This window comes from Anoplopoma fimbria, chromosome 14, assembly GCF_027596085.1.
Source record: "Anoplopoma fimbria isolate UVic2021 breed Golden Eagle Sablefish chromosome 14, Afim_UVic_2022, whole genome shotgun sequence".
In the NCBI taxonomy this organism is placed as follows: Eukaryota; Metazoa; Chordata; class Actinopteri; order Perciformes; family Anoplopomatidae; genus Anoplopoma; species Anoplopoma fimbria.
The window spans coordinates 13,698,147-13,719,289 of record NC_072462.1 but is presented as its reverse complement, the minus strand read 5'-3'; the positions used below and the strand labels follow the sequence as shown (position 1 = coordinate 13,719,289).

Genomic DNA, 21,143 nt, shown 5'->3' with positions numbered 1-21,143 from the left:
CCACAGTCACAAATCCAGCCTGCAATTATTATAATAAGAACTCATTGCAGACTGGATATTTCTATTAATTATGTTCAAGTGTTATTTACATGTAGTAGAGCAAGGACTGGAGCAAAGGGAGCGCACATAAAAGAAGACAAAGCTATGTTATATCACCTCAGAGGTGTTTGGGCCTCACAGCTCCAGAGGTGTCTGCATTTTGAAAGGGGTGGGCTTTTGCTTGGAGCACACAGCACTGCCTATAAGTTAGACAGAGGATTACCCTGGTCCAGGCTGTGGATGCTCAGTGAAGTGTGGGCAAGTGTATGGGCTGCTTGTGAGAGAGTGAATGTCTGCGTGTGGGTGAGAGAGAGGGAGCGAGAGAGAGAGAGAGAGCCTGGACACAGTGTCGGTGTCTGTAAACAACCTTGTGTGCAGCACATCGCCTCGGGCTGTGAAAGTCTGAGGCAGAGAGGTGGCTTACTCCGAGTAGCTTCAGTTATGCTCTCATGTAGCTCCATGAATTCAACCTGCCCTAGAGGCTTTATAGGCTTCTTGTCAGAACCAGTCACAGATTGGTTAACCTGATTCTAAGAAGGGGTTTTAAATATAGATACGCGGTAATTTGAACTGCAAACAAGGCGTAAAAATAGAAATGTTCAGCCAAAATCAGATCATTTCCGTGCCACTGTTTACGTTTGCCAGTCTAAATGTATTTTACAAAGGCAGCGGCATGATCCCAAATGCTTTCATTGCTTCCACACTCCATGGCTTCATTACGTCATTGTTGATTTCATTTCAATTATTTTTGGTAGCATGGTAGTTTTGCTTTACAAATGAGTTTCATTGTCTTCTTCAGTTCATAGGCTATGCAGTCTGTGTAGTCAGAGAAAATAAAAAAAATATAGTACCATCTGGTGGTGGTCAGTGGTAATCCATTCATCAGGGTAATTAAATGTAATGGGACATTTCCCTGCAGCCACTCATTACACAGTGTTATAGGCAAATCTCACACTATAATGAAAGCTATGCCAGGATAGTTTATCTTTTTAATTTCATTATAGGCACAGGTCAACTCTACACAATTAACAGTTTGTCCAGTACTTACGTAGTGCTCGGGGACATACAATTGAACATTGTTAAAATCAAACGTAAGACTCACATTTGCTCCCATTTGGATATTCTTACTTTTTGTTTACTTTCATTTTATTTCTTATTTGCACTTAATTTTTATTTTTGATGTCTGTAAAGAGCTATTTAAAACTTTTTTGTGTCTTATAGAAATAAAGAATATCATTGCGCAGGACATCATAATATAATGCATTTAATACAATCTCTTAAGTGGGAATGAAACACCAAATCAATATAAATCCAGAAAGGAAAATCCTCTAAAGAGACATCAGGCATTATTTTCCTTCTTCTTTATATATATATATATGGGTTTATTTTATTTAAAGGATACAGAACCATAACAATGCCTTTGCTGCTATTCACCTGCCAAAGATCTGTCTATCCACAATCTCTCTTAATCTGATCCCCTTTTTCTATTCTCTTTTCTCTTGGTGTACCTTTTTCTAGTGGCCATTTTATACATTGCTGTATGGTTACAGTACTTAAAACTGTAATCTGTAAACATATGTCTGTTGTCGCCCTTTATAGTGGCAAAAAATCATCAAATGATATTGAACCTACTAAAAATGAATGCAGAACATCTAGAGGCGATGTTGTTGCTCTGGCTATTGTTATTTTAGTGTTCACAAGACATAACACCACCAGCTGTATCCTAGTTCTATACCACATTTTTTGGGTTGACATAGAAAAAGTGACAAATTATAGTACATTCAACAATGTCAGAAAATAACATGTTATTTTGTAATCAAATGTGACCTGATGAGATGTGGATCCACTGCAGCTGTACTGTTGGTGTCTTGTAAACCCATGAGGGTTGGGCACATTTTTGTGCATGACACGGAAATAAAAAAAATATCTATCTATCTAAATATCTATGCATTAAAATTTGCTTGATTGTTGAGCAATGCACCTAGGAAATGAAAGAGCTATTCTGATTGGAAAAAAAATGATAAGAAAGCTCCAGAAGCCATAAGGTTGTAAATCTTTTGACAACAAAAATGCATTTCTTTGATAAGATTTCTACATTGCAACTTATTCAGTTACCTCAGTTAACATTTTTCATTAGCAGGTAAGGCCAAGCGCTAACCGTCACTGCTAACAGTTACCATCCACAGGACATTAGCATAGTCAGTAATACTAATGTGCTGATGTAATGAGAGCTGAGTAACACACTATGATGAATATGGTAGCAACTTCCTGACAGTAACGCAGTGCAATTGTTCCCTTTTCTTATGAAATGACATCTCTTGCATTCAATTTGCAAAGACGGAATGTTTTTATAGAACATATACCCTTAAAGATCACAGCTCCATACAATTCTGACATCTGTTTCTATATTCACATATAAAAAACAGAGACTGTATGAAGTCATCAGTCCTGAAAACAAGATTGAATTTGTATATGTTCATTATATACTGCATCATTCATCTATTCCACTACACCCCAGACTCAAATATTGAAAATCCTTTTCTCTACCGATCCTTTTCTCTGCTGATTCACACCTTAATGTTTATAGAACAGAGCTGCAAAGGCTGGTTTTGCCCAGAGGTCATTGATGCATGTAACATTTTCAGAACAGAACATATTTTTTTCCTGAGACATAAACAACCTGAATTGGCATGCATGCAAGTACACACACATAGCTGCACACACACATAGACACACACGTCACATAATGCATCCTGTGCAAGGCCAAATGGCTCCATGGCCATATTTGGAGATGACGACAGCCCATAAACATGTATTGTGTGCCATGGCTCCAGTCCTGAAAACAAGATTGAAATTGTATTTAAGAAGGTGAACTTGAAACCTCATGAAAGGCCATAGATGGAAGAAAACAACATTAGTTTTATAATTTCGCACATCAAAAAGAGTGTGTATGCCTCATAACATCATTATCGGATGATGTCTTCCATTCTTTAAGCTGATAGTGATTCAGGTCAGTCATAAGGCAAGCTCCGCTGAATCAGATGAATGTAATAATAACATATACATATAGAATGTTCTGCATTATCATGTGATTTGAAGAAAAACACTATTTCAAAAAGAAAGTATATTTACTCTGTGTTTATGCAAGTATAAATTTAAGTATTTCCATTCAATCCTACTTTCTACTGCTATTCCACTACAAAACAGAGTGAAATATTGTACTTTTTACATCAATTTGACAACAGCAGTTGCATTTTATTTTCATAAAATTAGCTCCATCTTAACCAGCTGCAAAAATAAAATGCTGCTTAAGCATTAACACATAACTAACAGTAGTATACATTCTGCTCTTGGTACTTTTACTTATGTAAAGGATCTGAATACTTGAAAGAAATGCTACAATCTACAATTTCCTATTTAGGTGAGGTTATGATTCATATGCAATGATTGTTTTGGAGTCCTTGTTTTCAAGATCTAAAAATCTCTGTGGTCCAAGTTTTAATATTGGTTTCTTTACACACTGTGACATAACATCTGGATTGCATGTCTGAGATCCCTGTTATTAGTCATTATGCTAAACATTACATTACATTACAGTCATTTAGCAGACGCTTTTATCCAAAGCGACTTACAGTCAGTAGTATATTACATATCACCATTCACACACTGATGACAGGCTACCATGCTACCATGCAAGGTGCCACCATCAGACTCTAACTAACATTCATCATCCAGTCCACACCGATGGCAAGCCTTCGGGAGCAACTTGGGGTTAAGTGTCTTGCCCAAGGACACATCGACTGGGTATCGAACCACCGACCCTCTGATTGGAGAACTACCTTGCTCTCCACTACGCCACAGCCGCCACAACCAAACGTGTCCTTTACTTGGCTTGGAAGTAACTTCTCTTTGTTGGCAATTTTAAGAGAAGTTTCTTTCCCATGCCCGTGCTTATGTGGAAGTGTAATCAAATCAGGTCAACAGAAGAAGTCAACAGAAGAAGCTCACACATACCGTAGATGCATCAAGTCATCAGCTGAAAATGTCACAGCAAATGTAGCAAGACAAGACCAGACATTTTTACTACCTGCATACTGCATCTTCAACGTTGTTTCAATTAAACCCCAAGGTGAATGTAGCTTAAATACAGAATATCCTTCATTGTTCTTTTTGTCGCTGTTAATAATATGTTTAAGAGTGTGTATATTTCATGCTCTTTATTCTGTGTGAGTGCTCTGCCAAGTGTGTTGAATAAATACTCAATGATATTACTTGTCCTTGGGGATTGTGGGAGTTCATGTATTCCAACACTAAATAATGCTATAGGTTTACCCACAACAGCGCCATGAGGCTGTAATAAAAAAGACCAGACAACACAAAGATAATTTGTCATATTCACTTTATTAAGATAAAACATATATTTCTTCAGAGACAACATAGAATTACATCAGATGAGTACTATCTCAAGAAATGGACCCATTTGAAATGGTACGAAAGAAACACTGCATTTTATACTTGATTAAATCAAAGCAGACATTCGGACACGTTGTTATGGCTTCAGCTTCTTCGGTAAAAATTCAGAATATGGACATTGTTAAGAGACTGGAGCAAGGGTCCGCTCACATAAATGTAGGCATAGTTTCTATTATACACCTACACATAGACACAGATACTGTGTATGTGTGCACACACTGAGACACACACATATTTCGTTAACTGTGTAGACCGTCTGTGGAGGAGGAAGCTGTTGTCAGAGGTAACGAAGGGATCTGCAGGGTTAACAAGTGAATTAACTGGCAGCCTGTCTGATTTTACTGTCAGTGCTCAGACACAATCTGTCAGTTACCGTGATGGTTTATTACAGCTACGGAATACCTGACATTTAAAAAAATATCTGAAAATGAAATGAAAAAATTCTCAATAACCACCACATTTTTAATGTTTTAAGATTGAATGTTCCTTGCACTCGAGGAGTTTTGAATATTTCGCTGAGATGCTCCTCTGGCGAGACATTCTGTCCTTCAGAATGTACTTCCCCATCACACCCACTGAAGATAGTACAATGAACAAATACAATGTCAGGATGTCAGTATCAGCAGAGATATGCCATGTTTTTGGACAGCAGGGGAATCTTAGGGTTAGAACAAAAGTCAAACAGGGGTAAAAAAACAACGAACCAATCTTTCTGTCTGTGACTACATTGTAATCAAAACTCAAATCTATATGAGAATAACAAAAACTAAGATAACAATAGAAAATAAATGTATGCATTTGATGAGTGCCTTGATTAGGAATTGTCCCAGTTCTCCAAATACGTAAAAGAACAAAGCCTGTTAAGAAAAAGGGTTCAAATTAAGAACATCATACAACATTCGCACAAAAATACATGGTAAAAAAAAACCTACAAGTAGACATACAAGTTTACCTCATCATATTGCACAAATACTTAAGCGGCAATCTGTACTGGCCCTTTTTGTTCTCTGTCTATACAAAAATACAAAAAGAAAATCAGGCATGCACAGAGGAACGTACATGCGCGCACACACTGAGATAGAGACGTGGTAAGAGGCTACATCGCTCACATAGAATGAAGAGACAGATTACAAACAGTAGTTCTGGAATACGCTGAATATTTTTTGAGATTAGGGTTTGAAGGTGAATAAATTATTGTAACAAAATCAGAAGGCAAGTTACTATTGGGAGTGTGAATATATATTTATATATATGCATGTAAGAGTAATCAGTGTCATTATGTCAAATGTATATAAAGAAATGTTTTAACATCACAATTGTGGCGCTTGTGTCAAAGCTATGTACTGTAGATACAAACTGCTTACTTATACCACAAACCGCGTCATGGGAATATTTTAAGAGATAAATTTTGAAATTACATTTACATTTGTACATTGAAACAAATATTGGTTCAAGGATCAACCGTCACTCTACAGTTGTAGCCCTTATGAGTCCTTATTATGCATCTATTCAGCTTCTGTCTAGCATTAGCACTGCAGCGGCTGATGCAGCCCATCAAATGTAGAGAGCAGAAGTTAATAATAATTTGAATTAGAAATTCATCCCTCTAAAATGACAGTTTCCATATCATTAGGCACGTCATGTGACAGCTGGAAATAAAGCTAGAATTTAATTTTTAAAGCAGTCTTTTTAAAGCTGCACATTTCAGGGAGAAGTGGGCTTGCAGGTGTTAGACTCGATACTCAAAGTCAAACTGAACTAGATAGATGTATACCAAAATTACCTTTGTACAGCCCACATGTCTGAGTTTGCCAAGTTTTCACCTAGATATCAGGTTTTATAGCCAGTTTGTTTGAAACAAACATTCACCTCAAACCCACAGATTTAATTTTATTCTGAGCAAGAAAGAAACATATGAAATGTTACGTTCATTGTCATAAGCCTATTGTTGGTACCAAAATTTCCACCCACGAGGAATAAAAGTCACTAGGAGTTTGGTTACATCGACCCATAACACCCATCAGAGGTCTAAAAAGGATTTCCCTTTTGTGCACTCATCTTTAGAGGCTGGCTACATATTACAAATCATTGAAAATGAGCAGGCAGGTTGGAAACTTTATACTTGTTTAAAGTCTTGATCTTCAAATATTGGAAGAGTATTACGTTTTTTACACCATAAGAATTGGCATCTAGTTCATCAGATGGATGATTCAATCTGTCTGAAAATACATTCATGCAATATATTCAGTAAAATGTGTATATGATTATGTATGTTACAGACTAACATGAATGGTAAAATGGTTACAACTAATTGCCAGGCAATTGTGACGGACTGAAAATGCACATTGTGCAAAGGAAAAGTACTGGAATTCCACCTCCAGAGAGACTATTTTGGGGAAACTCCACCCTGTGGGCGTAGCTGTAAGAGAACTGATGGGAGTTTTGGTACTAACTCCTCATTAATGGCACATTACTCAGCTTTGGATACAGCCATGTATCTCTGCATGCTGTACTGTACATTACAAGAGTGATTATTCCTCAGTTCACATGAATAGAAGAACTTCTTTTCCCTAATGGTTCATTATTTATTGTGTCCTTCAGGCCGTAAATAGAATTTAGGATTGGTTCTGTGGAGTAATTAGAAATTCATGTATATATTCTCAGAAACATAGATTAAACACTGGAAGGAAAAAACTTGACTTTCATATGAAAGCTCTGATACAGCTATCAGATAGAATGAAAATGGCACCATGGCTTTGTTGTCGAGAGCTACAAATGACCCAGAGATCAACTACAAAATAAGCCTAAAGTGACACAGAATAAAACAAAAATTGAAAAAGGCAGAAAGTAAGATCAATTCACCAGTGAAATCTAGCATTAAGTTTAAACTTAACGCCAGACTTCTAAATAATAGGAGGTAGCTGTTAACTATTGACCTTGCACTCTAATTAAGACGAATACCCCTTTAAGTGAGCATTTCATCGACAGGTTTGAGATCCTAACATGTTGAGCGTTTCAGTCTCAGAGACGTTGTTGATAACGTTCTGGACTGACATAGCCAATGGCCCTTCATGTTTTTATAGCTTAGATGTGAATGCAAAACAAGTCGGTCTTTTGACTGGTTTGTCTCCTGTCTAACTATTATTGTGTTGCCATCACACAAGCACAATTCATTGAAAGGAATGCAGGGAATTTCCTGTTAGCTCTTGGGGGATATGGTTTGTTTTTCCTGTTGCTGGGAGCCAATTTTTTTTTCTCTTGCCCTCTTTAACTTCCTGTCTAGGAGCTTGACTTTACAGAGAGGCCGCAGAAGTGAGCGTCAGAGGCCATTGATTAGACTTCTGTCATCCGTCACCCAGCCTCCCCCACCCCCCCACCTCCGATCCACCATTACAAACTCCCAGATCACATCCATTCGAGGCTTGGTAAGTCAAAGATGTGGGTTGTGCTTTTAAATGAGAATTTGAAAGGGGGGCAGGGAACGGAGAAATGCTTTATAAGCATTATTAAAGAAAACAAAAGCACAAAACCCATATAGGTGACTTTGAAAGAAGACGGTGGCTCTGCTGGTGGTGGAGATTACCATAATCTCATGCCATGCTGCTTGTCGGTGTGCTTTGGGTGCTTCCGATGCTTGCGTTGGCGCTGCTGTTCTCGGAGGGGGAAGGGTTGGTAGAGACAGGTTGTCGTTTTGCTCCTGAACAGGGACATCCTGAAGAGAGATTAGAAAGAAGCAAATAAGAACCTGATGAAGGGGAGAGAAAAGAACCAAGAAAAAAGTAAAGAAAAATCCCTTACCGGGTAGATTTGCTGCTGTTGAGCTAATGTCCAGTCCAGTTGGGTACCCTGAAATAAGCAGAATAAGACAATTTGAAATGCAGACAAATATCAACTCAGCTCTATTATTAATCCAAAAACACTTTATTGTAAATCATACATTTACCTGTTTTAATCTTGATAAACCACAGTGCTCCAATAAGTACTACTCCAATCAGGAACCCTCCAAATGCAATGCCCAGAACACCAGGTAAGCCAAAATCAAAGCATGGTTGGGCTGAAACATATACATGAAAAAGAAAAGAAAAAACAATGTATGCAAGCTTCAGTCAAACAACAGCAATCAGGACAATCACAAGGCAGAACTGATGGTTACCGTTTATGCCGACACAATGTAATAAGACTTGCAGATGACCCAGTAGGTGGTCAATCGCAGTGAACATTCTGATATTGTTTTATTTTTTGTCGCAGTGACATTATTTTATGTGATGATATAAGTTTTCCTTTAACAGAGGTGAGATTTTACTCTACATGTACAAATCCAGAGATATATTATACAACACATTGCACTTGGGAACAGCAAGGAAATTTAAAGGATTTCAGCAAATTTGTGAGATGGCTGATTTCTCCCGAGAACCGTAGCGAACAAGATGTATCAGTTGCCAGCACCAAATTTTCTTGCAGTGTAACAGAACACCCACACAGAAATAGTACAGCTGTGTCTAGTGAATATAAGTTTTCAGGCAACAAAATCTTGAATTATTGAAATAATAAAAACTTTAATTGAAAATCAAGTTTGACATTGGTGATGTTCTGGCTTGACCTGCACAGTGTGCTTCACTGCTGGCAAATATACAAATCTGAGCCAGCAGCTGACAAAAACAATATTCCCTCAAATCAGCTTTGAAAGAGGAAGAGAACAGGCAAAGACTTAAACTCGCTCAAGTCCATGACACTGTGGCACAGACCTCCGTTACTAGCCGGCAACGCTATTCCAATTTTGCTTTGCTCATTGTGGTCTGGCAAAGCTGTGAATTTATTACCTTGAGATAGACGTCATTCCAAGAAAGGCTGCACAATAGATCATTTACAGTTTTCCCCTTCACTCAGACATCACCTTAAACTCATCATTGAGTATCTTCCGATATTTGCTGCCAATTTTAATGCAGAGAAAATCTATTTTTTAATAATCTTTACACAAAAAGCAGTTTCAAGTGTTTAGTATTTGGTATTTGGCTTATTAATTGTTGCCAGACTTAAATTTGTACCAAATAATATAGTTTGACTCTGCAAGGCAACACACACACACACACACACACACACACACACACACACACACACACACACACACACACACACACACACACACACACACACACACACACACAAATACACAAACACACCTCTTTGTCTAAAACCATGTCCCCAACAACATCACCATATGTGTGCATGCTATGTGTTGCATATCAAGAAAAAACAGTGTAAAAACACTTGCTTTTCCTTCTCCCTTGCTTCTGCTACCTGTAGAGATCCTCCCACAACTATCGAGAAGATTTGGAAGAAACTAATCATCACCTTTGCACGAGTTTCTCTCACCTGCCTCTGCTGCCTCCTGCCTCCTGGTGGAATGTGCCAGGCTAAGTACAATACTAGGCTTCATACAATACAGCTCCTCTTTCCTGAAGTACATTACAGAGAGGACATGAAGGACAGAAGACGGTGGATTTGTTTTGAAGAAACCTGCCACCACTCTGCGGATCATGTGTATTTCAATATGTGTATAACAATGTGCCGTGCAAGTGCCATGGTAATGATCTTAGATCAACTTAATCCTGATATCAGAACATATAACATTTCAAATGAATTGCATGGACATTATGAAAGCACATTGTCTGCTATTTTACATGTGATTCCTAAGGTTTCATTTGCTTGCTTTCTTTATAATTAAAATGAGGAAAACTACATTAAAGGCTATCATTCTGATTTAGATTAAACAATAACAAATAAGTAGTGACTTAAACAGGACCCAGATTACTGAAACAGTGACATCTTGTGGGCATTTGTCCTGACTGCATCTCAAGACAGTCAACCCAGTTTGTTGATCTGTCAGCGAGGAGCATTCCTTGACCTCGAATGAGCCAGAAACATCACAGCAACCTCGAGCAGGCTTTCTCTTGAGACTTCTTTTTTCTTCTCTAATCAGTTCCTCTGCTAGTTTGTACAAGTGAGGCTTTGACAGCAAAGCTGAATAAACAAGAGCAGGAAGCAGAAGCTCCAGTGCAGGTGGAGAGGACGAGGCAGATTGCAAGCCTCTGCTGTGACTCCCTGGAGCCCTCTGTATGAAAACACACCAAACAGGAATGACCGGTGAATGGAGCAGAGAGGGTTCGTGACAGAATGCAGTCTGCCAGTCCAGCTGATATAACCCTTGTATCTCTGACACTGGCTAATGAATGGAACCCACATAAACACACCAACCAAACCAACATGTTCCTTAACAACTGGCACTATATTATTGTATTCCAGGTCACAGTTTACAGGAAAAACTTTTTCTAATTGCCTGGGTTAAAGTAAAAACAGCAAAGAGGAGGACAAACAGGACACAGGAAAGAAGGATGAGAAATGTAATCTGCTTCAGACATACCACACTTTATCTTTCTCCTCTCGAAGGAAATGGAGGATGAAGGGAGCTTAGATAATAAACAAATCTATTATCAGGCTAACAAAAGATTTCTGACAAACTTCAGGTGATTTCCCTATTTAATCACGTCTATTTCCTTGTGACTATGACATTTAATTATTTGATACTTTCCTAGAAATTAATCATCTGTCTAGGAGACTAGTTTTTCCATGAAGAAAAACATCTTTCCTTTTTTGAGTCAACGGTGTTGAATGGTTCGACAATAGCACCAGGCCCAGGGGCTGTGTTTGGACAGCAACACAGTCAGACCCCCTTGGAAACACAAAGGAATTCACCCCCGGTCCCCTGGGGGCCATTACTTCTGATTGTTGCCACAAGGTCAGCCTGCAGACCTTCCTAAAGGACGAGGACCCGCCGGGCAACCTCTTACTGGCTTCACTGCATATCCTGAGTTCACTGCCCGCCCAGCACTGGAAATTCACTGGCTAAGCACGAGACCAGTAATTAAGTCCCAAGAACAAAAAAGGTGATACAAAAGTTTAAGTTTTTCACCTGAGAGTTGGGAGAGTTGATTTTTAGAGAATCAATCATTTTGGAGACTGGAATAATTTTTTGTTCGTTTGTTGATTATGTTGTTGAAGCAAACTGAAAAAAGTAACATCCTTGTTAAACTGAACTGCCTATTTACTTTATACATTAAAAGATATTTATATAACAAGATGACTACAGGAATAAAACAATGATTTAAAAAAAACCTATGATCTACAAATAATCTACCACAGCCACATGTGGTATTCAAATGCTTTGTAATATGTTTTTTTTATTATTTCAGGTAAGTTTTGATGAGAAAGTTATTGTAGGAAAAGAAGAGAGAAGAAAAAAAACCTCTGTATCAATAGCTGTCCCTAATAATACATTGGTATTTGGTCCAATCTGGTCCGATGAGGGATGAAGAGGCATCTGAACTGGACTCAGATCAAAAAAGTTAACTGATCCATATTTTGGAGTTTATACTGAACTCACTTGGTGTTTGCGGACACGGCTGGGTAATCTCCAGATTCCTCTTCACTCTTCCTCCATCACCACATTTCTATGAAGGTAGGGGAAGATAAAGACTTATCAAGAAAACCCACATGGTCACTTTTTCACAAGTGTGTCAAAAACTGCATTTAAGCCTCAGTATTTTTGATCTTGCTAGATATGAATAGGAGCCAAGTCCCATCAAAACGCTCCCAACATGACAGATCTAAACTGACATTCATACAAAATATTCTAGACAACCACAAGAAAGTTGTAACACAGATTTTACTTGATAAACACCTACCTCACTGTGACAAAGTTTAACAGAGCATTCCAGGTCCCATGTGGTGGACGTGAGCTCTTGGAGCTGATCTAAGGAGAAGCTGAGTCGGGTGCTGTTGGGACAAGAGTTTAAGGGGCAGGCCTCTGACATGAAGGGCAGCTCTTTTACTACGGGGCACGAGCCAATGGAGCTCACAAAGCAGCTGATCACCTTGATGGTCAAGACGATATCTCCAAAAGTGTGCCCTGAAATCTACAGAAAACAGAGAAAAGATCAAATAAACTTTAACAGAATGGAAAAACGCACAAGAATGGGCATCAGCTGATTGTGGTGATGTATTGCAGTCAGTATTACACTTTCTTAATAGCTGTCTTGCAGAAAGAAAAACTGTATTGTACATAAGCGCATTAAAGTGATTTTGAAATGTTTGGCACAAACTGAACCAATATTATATATTAGGTGCTAACCAAGTCTTTTTGTTATACATCATGCACCATATATTTAGCTATTTTTGTTGAGGAGTTGAGAGTTGAATTGAGAGACGAGAAAAACAGCTAAGAGAGTGAAAGATTTCTTACCTCGGCATAAATTCTCTTGTCACTCTGCACCTTGGTGTTAGGGTCCAGGGGAGAACGGTAGTCTGGGGAGGTGTACAGCTGCATCAGCAGAGGCATCTGATGAGAGGCATTAGTCGTAGCTGGAGTGACTGGTGCTGGAGCTGCTTCTATAACGGAGAGAAAACTGGCTATTACAAGAGATAAACCATGTACACCCATTTTTATCACTTTTTATTAAACTTAATATGGGGATAATTGTCCTTTCTTCTGCACACGACACTATTATACCATTCTTTCTGAGGTCTATACCCGTCTCAAGACAAAATCTACAACGTTTTTTAGGATTTAGCAAACTTAAAAAAACAAAACTCTGGGTCATTTAAATTGCAGCAAAGCACATTGTGTGTTATAATAATGATTGCAGCAGTCATTATCCTCAAAATGTTCCATTTCAGTGCTAGCATTATGTAACACACACAATGCGTGGGCTGTGGATTTTTGCAGTACTTCATCTACTCTCTTTGGAGAAAATGCCTCAAAATTGAAAACAACTTTTTTTTTTACCTTTCATTGTCTTACCTGCAGGGTTGTCTTTTTTTCCAAGAACCAGTGAAACCACAGAGTCCTCTGGTCTGAGTTCAGTGTAGCTGGTGAAAGTACTGGCTTTGAAATGATCTAAAGCCTTCCTTTGCACATCCTCTGCATTGTCGCTGTCCAGTGTAAATAACGGTGGGATTCTGGCTGTGATGGTGGGCAGCAGGATGTCATTGTTGGACTGTAGCAAGAGAAGATGAGTTCAAATAAATCAGCATGACTTACAGACCGTCTTGTACATGTAGTCATTCAATAGCAGACACATTTTCACAGGCATGGGAAAGCTTACTGTGTGTAAGAAATCAACTAACCCTGTTATTAAGTGAGCTATATTACACTATTGACAGATTCAGTCTTGGCCCTCTTAATAAATCATATTTCACAAGTGGTTGTGAGACAATAAATATGCAAAATATCTGTGTCTATGTGTGACTTACACCAAACTGGGTGTGATGTGGGTTGATGAAGGTCCATGTGGTGCCCTGAGGGCCTCTCAGGAACACGCTGGTCTTCTTGCCGTCAATGCGAAGTGATACATTGCTGCAAAATGAAGAAATAAAAAATTATAAGAGCATTTTTTTCCCAACAAAGATCCAAATATATTACATAAGATGCCATGTCTTGTGAATCCCAAGGTTTACCGGGTGGTTAAATTCTCCGGGATGTTTATGATGTGAAGCTCAGCCTCATCACCGGTGTTCTGTTCCTTTGGGGAGCACGATTTGAACAAAGTAGCCCCGGGTGCTGTTTCAATCTTCATAAAGTGCTTCTCTAATGCATCTTCATTTCTGAGTATGCAGTCAGGAGAGCCAGGTTGGGTTCCTGTAAAACCACAACTATTAATTTTGCATCATTGTCCATTCATTGGTGGCACAACAAAAAATGACATTCAAGTGAAAATGATGAGCAATAAAATGATTCCTGCATGCATAATCCCATTATTAAAAAAAGACAATAGTTTAAAAAAATGGACTACCAGCACTTCTGTTTAAATGGTTAATTGAATATTTAGGGTAGCGGCTGCAATAAGCAATTACATTTTGTTTTTGACATTTATTCAGCAGGGCAGTAGATATTATTTCTGTGCAGTTTACAGTGTTTTACTGTAACCAGTAAATACTGAGTAACATATTTTCTAGTAAGAAAAAAATGTGAAAAGCAACATATTTGATTTATTTTTCATGTATTTATCAATATGTAGTTGTCCATTTAATTATCAAAAATCAAAGCACAAGTGTCCTACGGTACTCTGGCTTGTGTTCCTACAACTTGCGTAGGAAATCAGTGTGTTTTAAAAAAATGGACTACCAGCACTTCTGTTTAAATGGTTAATTGAATATTTAGGGTAGCGGCTGCAATAAGCAATTACATTTTGTTTTTGACATTTATTCAGCAGGGCAGTAGATATTATTTCTGTGCAGTTTACAGTGTTTTACTGTAACCAACACCGGGGAGCCATAGCCCAGTCTGCAACAGAAGACCAAACGGCTGGGGACTGACACATTAGTACCTCGCCTTTCCCGCTATGGGAGATGTTCCAGGAGCAGTCTCACGAGAGTACGCTATGCTCAGCCTTTGACCAAATAATGGTTACTGATGGTTTACAGGTGCACCCTGGGACAGTACTCAAATTGCTACCCACATTTTGTTTCAAAACACTATGCTGGAAATGGGGCTGAAATATCCCACAGCACCTCGTATACCTCGTTACATTAATAGCTGACCAGTGTGGAAAACACAATCAGGATATTTGAGCCAAACGTTGACAAGAATATGACTACTTGGATCATACTGGGATTATGCCCCGCATTATGCTACAGGCGTTTTTTCCATTATGAAATTGAATAACCATTAGAGTATATTGAGTTTTGAATTCAAGGTGACCGCTACTGTCATTGCATAGTGGACACTAGCAGCTTTTGACAATATCCTTGGACACAGAAGGACAAGTACTTTATTTGGGACTAGAATTATTTCGAGTGCGGTATCACTTCCCTCTGCTTTTAGCTACAACAGGTCCTTAACGGTGCAACAAGAATTTTAAAGTAGCTTCCCTTAACACTGCTCTTTGGCACTAGCATTACATTTCAAATCACATCGAGACATTCAAGAAACCCGAGGGGAAATTGACATACTTTTCCTGAGCAAGATTTTAACTTGGCAAAGCACTGTTGTGTAGTCACTGCACAGACTTTTAAAACGCCTACAACAAGGCCTACGCAAGTTCACACTTCCATAAGGGCCAAGGGGAACTACGAAATAACGATGTGAAGCGGTGCACTGCTTGAATAATTTTAAAGCTCTTGTGGCTTATGAGTCAGAAAAAAAACACAAGCTAAAACTAAGACTGGTTGAAAATGATAGATTTGAAATGGGAAAAGAGCACAGTGCCATTGCCAGACTGTAACAACCTATAATTGATAGGCGGGAGAAGGACTGGAAATTATAATGAGAGTGATTCAAACTTAAATCATCCAAAATACAGTACTGTGAAAAAACACTGGACATAAAAGCAGCATCACCACGGTGTATTCTACCTAAACCCATGTCAAAGCTCTGCTTTTGCCCAGACCCGCCTTAAGGAGGCTTTATTAGGAATAATTTGTGCTCGCATCGAGCATCCCGCTGCTACTGCTGCTGGCAAAAGCAACCCATGTTATTCGTTATGTCCAGCCTTTGCTCGGATATGAAAGCACACTTTAAATCCTAGAGTTTTTGTGCCTCTCTCTGCAGCATCGGTGGCTTGTCAATGTTCAGGTATTGGTGTATAACATTTATTGTGAAAGGTTAAGTGAGCTTTAGTAGTGCTGCATATTTTGGAATATATAGTATAAAGCCCTTTCAGTTTGGCTGCAAACACAAAACTCTAAATGCTTGCTGCTCAATATATGCTTATGGTAAAATAAATAGGGTTGTTTCAGGCTACACGGATTCTCTAGTTATAGCTCACTGCTGTATATGATAAAGGATTGGTTGGTATACATAGCGCTCCTGTGGAAATGTCTAGAATGGTCCCACATGAGACTTGTCCAAATTAGTATGGGCAGTCAGGTGTGTGCATATAAAATGTAAAAAAAATAGAAGACAGACAATGTTTGATTTTTTAGAAATGCATTCAGCATCTTAAGTATATAGACTTGACTTGACTGCAATTTATTTCAGTAGACTGCATATCCCCTTATTGGTTTATGGAGCCTTTGTAGGAGAATGGCCATATGGCAGCTGGAGCCTTGCCCTCAAACTTTATTTTAAAACAGCATGGCGTCTGGTTGTGTGTCTAATTCATCTTTGCTGGATGATTGTTGTCACTCTTTCGCTCGACTTTGTACATAGCCATCATCTGATCCTCCATACTGAGTAACATATTTTCTAGTAAGAAAATAAATGTGAAAAGCAACATATTTGATTTATTTTTCATGTATTTATCAATATGTAGTTGTCCATTTAATTATCAAAAATCAAAGCACAAGTGTCCTACGGTACTCTGGCTTGTGTTCCTACAACTTGCGTAGGAAATCAGTGTGTTTATGTCAAACTGTACAGTAATATCATTTCTCCCTAATAAGAAATAAAGAATGTAAAAAGAAGAAGAAAAGTGAGAATATGGAATATGCCAGTTTTGAAATATGTGTTTTTAATGCAGTCCAGTCTTCATCAAAGCACAGTGTGATTTACACTAAAAAGGGATCTCACACACACTTACGATAAGAAAATAGTGATTAATTTTATCCAGAGAGCTGTGGATACAAACAAACAACCCTCACCTTTTGTTCCAGTTGTTGACACCGTTCGCAGATTTCTGACTGTGGTAAATGAAGTCACACCCCCAAACTTCAGTCTTGCCCACTTGACCAGCTCCTCATCTTGTGTCGGGAAGTCTTGCTTGTGGATGGGATGCTTATTGCCAAAAACGGAAATTGTGGAGTTATTGGTAATCTGGAAAGGAGAGCCCAAGTCATGCAAATTAGTTTCATTAAAATACAATTTCCAGAAAGTCTTAAAAGGACGAGTCTGTCTACTACAGCAACACAGCATTCAGTGAGTCAGCTTCACATTTAATAATATTCACATCATGTCTTCTCACATTTTGTAATGTCAAACATGTTTGCCAATCCCTCTCACCCTCCTCTAAAACTTCTTTCTTACCCTCCACCCAACTCTCCGTCTATTCTCTGAGCAGGGTGCTGTTAAAAAGAAATGTTTATTATGGTTAAGTGTCCACGAGCCCAGTTGCACAACCCTGTTGGAGCCATGGTCTTTCCTTTGCTTCCTGACTGGGGCCAGGAAATGGGACCTTTTTTAGCTTTGTGCGTCACCACAGTCGGCTGGAATCTGGCTCCATACAAGGTATAAATATATACATCCATCCCAGCGACTAGACACTGCCGTTTCCTCGTCTGGGGCCAATGGGAAATAATGGAGTTTACATTAAGCTTTGCATGAATAATAAGGCAGAGGAGGGCGTTGGAAATATAGGAGTAGAGATTGTCTAAAGTAGGCTTCTAGAAACATTAGGCATAAACTTCTCAATAAATAAGATTTTGTCAACTGATTTTGCCCCCCTCTCCTTCAAAGGACCAAAGGCTGAAGTTGAAAACAAAGAGCTGTATGTGCACTGTACCTCTTGAATTTGTAAACACTTATGCTCACTCTGTTTTAGAAAGAACCGTATTTTCTGTAAATCAGCTTGTTAATGTTTTAAAATGTGAGTATGCTTGTTTAAATAATGAAAATCCGTCTCCCGGCCGGTCTAGTGTGAATGACTACTTGTGTGTGTGTGTGTGTGTGTGTACGAATGTCCACGAAGCGAGACGGAATAAAATGGTGAAAACCAAGTGAGCCTGAGGGAGTCATTGGTCTTTCTACATGAATATATGATTGACGCAAGATCAAAAAACAGCGTGGAGGGAAACTACGGAAATAAAAAAAAGAGGGAAAAAACAGTCACAACAGAGCAAGGCTGGGGTAGGGAAATAACAATGGTAAACATGTTAATGATTACAGTGAAATTTAACTCAGATTAGTCTCTGTGAAAACAGTTTGATATTCTGCAGGCTCACAGTAAAGTTCAAGGAACTCAGAGACGTTTTGACAGAAAAGTGAATCTCTGTCTTCAGGATGTTACATAAAGTTCTAATGATTCTACTTTCCCATCAGTCAGCCTAGGGATGGATGTAAGAGTTTAGATGCCAGGTTCTATCTTTTCGCCTAACAAATATCTTAGATCAGAAGATGATGAATTTAATTGATGTAAGTATTTCTTAAGTACGTATATTATACTGCATAATGTGTGAATTGCAGTAAACCAACAATTCTGTTTGAAGACTCACAAGACTTCATAGTTAAAAATCTTGCCTTCCAGTTTTCTTTCTTGTTTCTTTTTATAACAACTGTGTACTCAGGCAAGCTTTTGAAGGCCAACCAGAGCTGTGATTGTGACACCGAGCCAAGCTGTCAAGCTAGTGACGTACTTTCTCAGAAGCACAACAGATGTTTGTTCTCCGACACTGCAATCTGCAGTAAAGCACTATTATCCCCCAGTGATACTGCTCATCCCACGAAAACATCCTGCAGTCACAGGCAACGTTGTCCAGGCTCTCGACAGGACATGACACAGGATGTGTTTGTATCTAATGGCTGTCAGCATATCAGTAAATGGTGACATTCCTGTAAATATTTCATCACCCTGATTGGTCAGCTCTGATTTTCATTTTAATTATTTATGTGCTTATTTTAAGGGTTCGCCCGTTATTTATATTTGTTAATAATATACAATACTGCTGGCCATTTTACAAAAATATAGCTTTTTATATTTTGCCTGTGCAGTAGTTTTTATTCATGTCATGCACGTATGAAAGTACATTGACATACTGGTAAGGTAATGAACACAGTAAACATGAATTCTTTACTTTTTTGTCGGCGTGAAATTATTTGTGTATGCTGAAATGGTTAAAAATTGATGGTTCTGACAAATGATGCATTCACGTCCAGGAGGAAAGCTCTGATATGCAGCTGCCAAACTTATTTGCGCTTATGAGCACTGATAAGTGGAAAACATGGAAGACAAACAATGAGCTACAACGTCATGATAGAAAGAAAGGGAATGTAGGACATTTTTATCTTTCAAAAAGGTTACCGTTTGGCAGGCGCCTTTCAAATCTCCAGTGTTCCGAAGACAACGTTAATTTAACAATCCAAGATAACACAATTACAATGTCAGTTTGTGGAAAGAATAAAGCTGAGAAAATGTCCATTGTGATTATTCTTCTTAAGGAAGTTTTAAATCTCGATTCATCTGTCACGCTGTACTAATGAGAACTGACATTAGCGACTGCATCCAAAATAAGACACACATATTAATCAGAGTACAACATAGAACCTCTAAATGATTTGTAGTTGGGTTCTTTAACAACTCTAGATGCTAAATAGTTTATATACTGGTTTAATCAAAGTTATTACAACTCTCTATGGGAATAAGGTTCTGTATCTACAGAAACAGTAGTTCCATGTCTCCACTACAAGTGAATATAATCAATGTTTTTCAAAAAGACAGATAAAATAGGTCTTTCACCAGTAACATACTTAGAAATAATCTTTGTTTCAATAACAAAAGAAATTATGTTTGATTCACCTCGTTAGGTTCATCACCAATGCCAATTTAAATACCAAAATAGTTTAACACACTTCAATGACCAAACTGTGACAACCGCTGCAACACTTTTCCTCATAACAGTATTATTCCTCAAATTGATTAGATACTCAAGCAGCTGAATAAGTCGTTTCCTGGCCTCCCTGGGTTTAATTCACAGATATCATCTGCGGACAGTGTGTAAAAGTTGGAATCTCCAATTTCACTGGAACATTAATTTTACAGCCGATGCCGTCAGCCCCTCTTGTTGCTGGCCACTTGTCCTGCTGATTAATGGGTGGATAATAAAAACTCAAAACACAAACTGCATCTTGCAGAGCAGCAACTGGGGAATAGCTCTATAGAAAACCAACATGGTTCATTGTCTCTCTTAAACTGAACTCTCCAAAGAACTGCACAGCTGTGGCAGTTTGACTGCATGTAAAAACAGCTGGCACAAGACAGAAGCTAAGTACATCTGGAGAAATTTGGACAAACACTGCATTTCTCAAGATTACTTAGCACTTGTTTGACATCGTATTGTTTCGATAGCAAGCTTGGGTAATGGGATCACATACAACAGAGTAGCACATGAATGAAATGTAGTGGTATGTTGCACGATCAGCATTCTATTATCCCTCCTCTGCTAGAGCACACATCCACCAAGCTGTGAGCACATCCTGAACAATGATGGAGAGCAACAAAAAAGACGTCACTCACATAAATTTTAACATCGGTGCTGATGTTGCATACAGCCCAGGCTATTTCTTGGGAGGAGAGGATAAGGTGCATCGGCTTGGCATTGGTCATCTTCAGGTCGAACATCTTGGGATCCTGAGAGAAAACAAAAGCAACATATTCCAACTTACTTTTAAAGTAATCCCAATGCACTTCACACGTTAAATGTTTACAGCCACACTTATTTAGTTGTAAATCCAATGCTACTTGAGCATAATAATAATAATAAGATAATTACTTATAATTTGGTGGAAAAGCCAAAGACTTTAAAGTTTATGATTTGCTGAGAAGTAAAACAAAAGAAAAACTTTATGAAATGTTTCAAGTACTTCAAACAATGCCTCTTGCTCCGGTTACATAATTGTTAACTTTGTATCATACAGGACAGTGCTG

At 38.4% G+C, this 21,143-nt stretch overlaps 1 protein-coding gene across 2 annotated transcripts in view; it reads right to left on the bottom strand.

Moving 5' to 3' along the window:
* Window positions 1-4,427: 4,427 nt before the first annotated feature.
* Window positions 4,428-21,143, bottom strand: part of eng (endoglin) — a 37,415-nt gene continuing 20,699 nt past the window's right edge. The window contains exons 4-14 of one of the 2 annotated variants that reach the window (XM_054612490.1): window positions 20,733-20,846; window positions 17,149-17,320; window positions 14,026-14,206; window positions 13,822-13,924; window positions 13,370-13,565; window positions 12,812-12,957; window positions 12,255-12,485; window positions 11,954-12,020; window positions 8,456-8,566; window positions 8,311-8,358; window positions 4,428-8,224 (exon numbers count right to left, since the gene is read on the bottom strand). In XM_054612490.1, the coding sequence (XP_054468465.1) occupies window positions 8,103-8,224; window positions 8,311-8,358; window positions 8,456-8,566; window positions 11,954-12,020; window positions 12,255-12,485; window positions 12,812-12,957; window positions 13,370-13,565; window positions 13,822-13,924; window positions 14,026-14,206; window positions 17,149-17,320; window positions 20,733-20,846 (1,491 nt within the window). In that variant the 3' untranslated portion in view covers window positions 4,428-8,102. The other variant, XM_054612491.1, reaches the window with a different exon arrangement.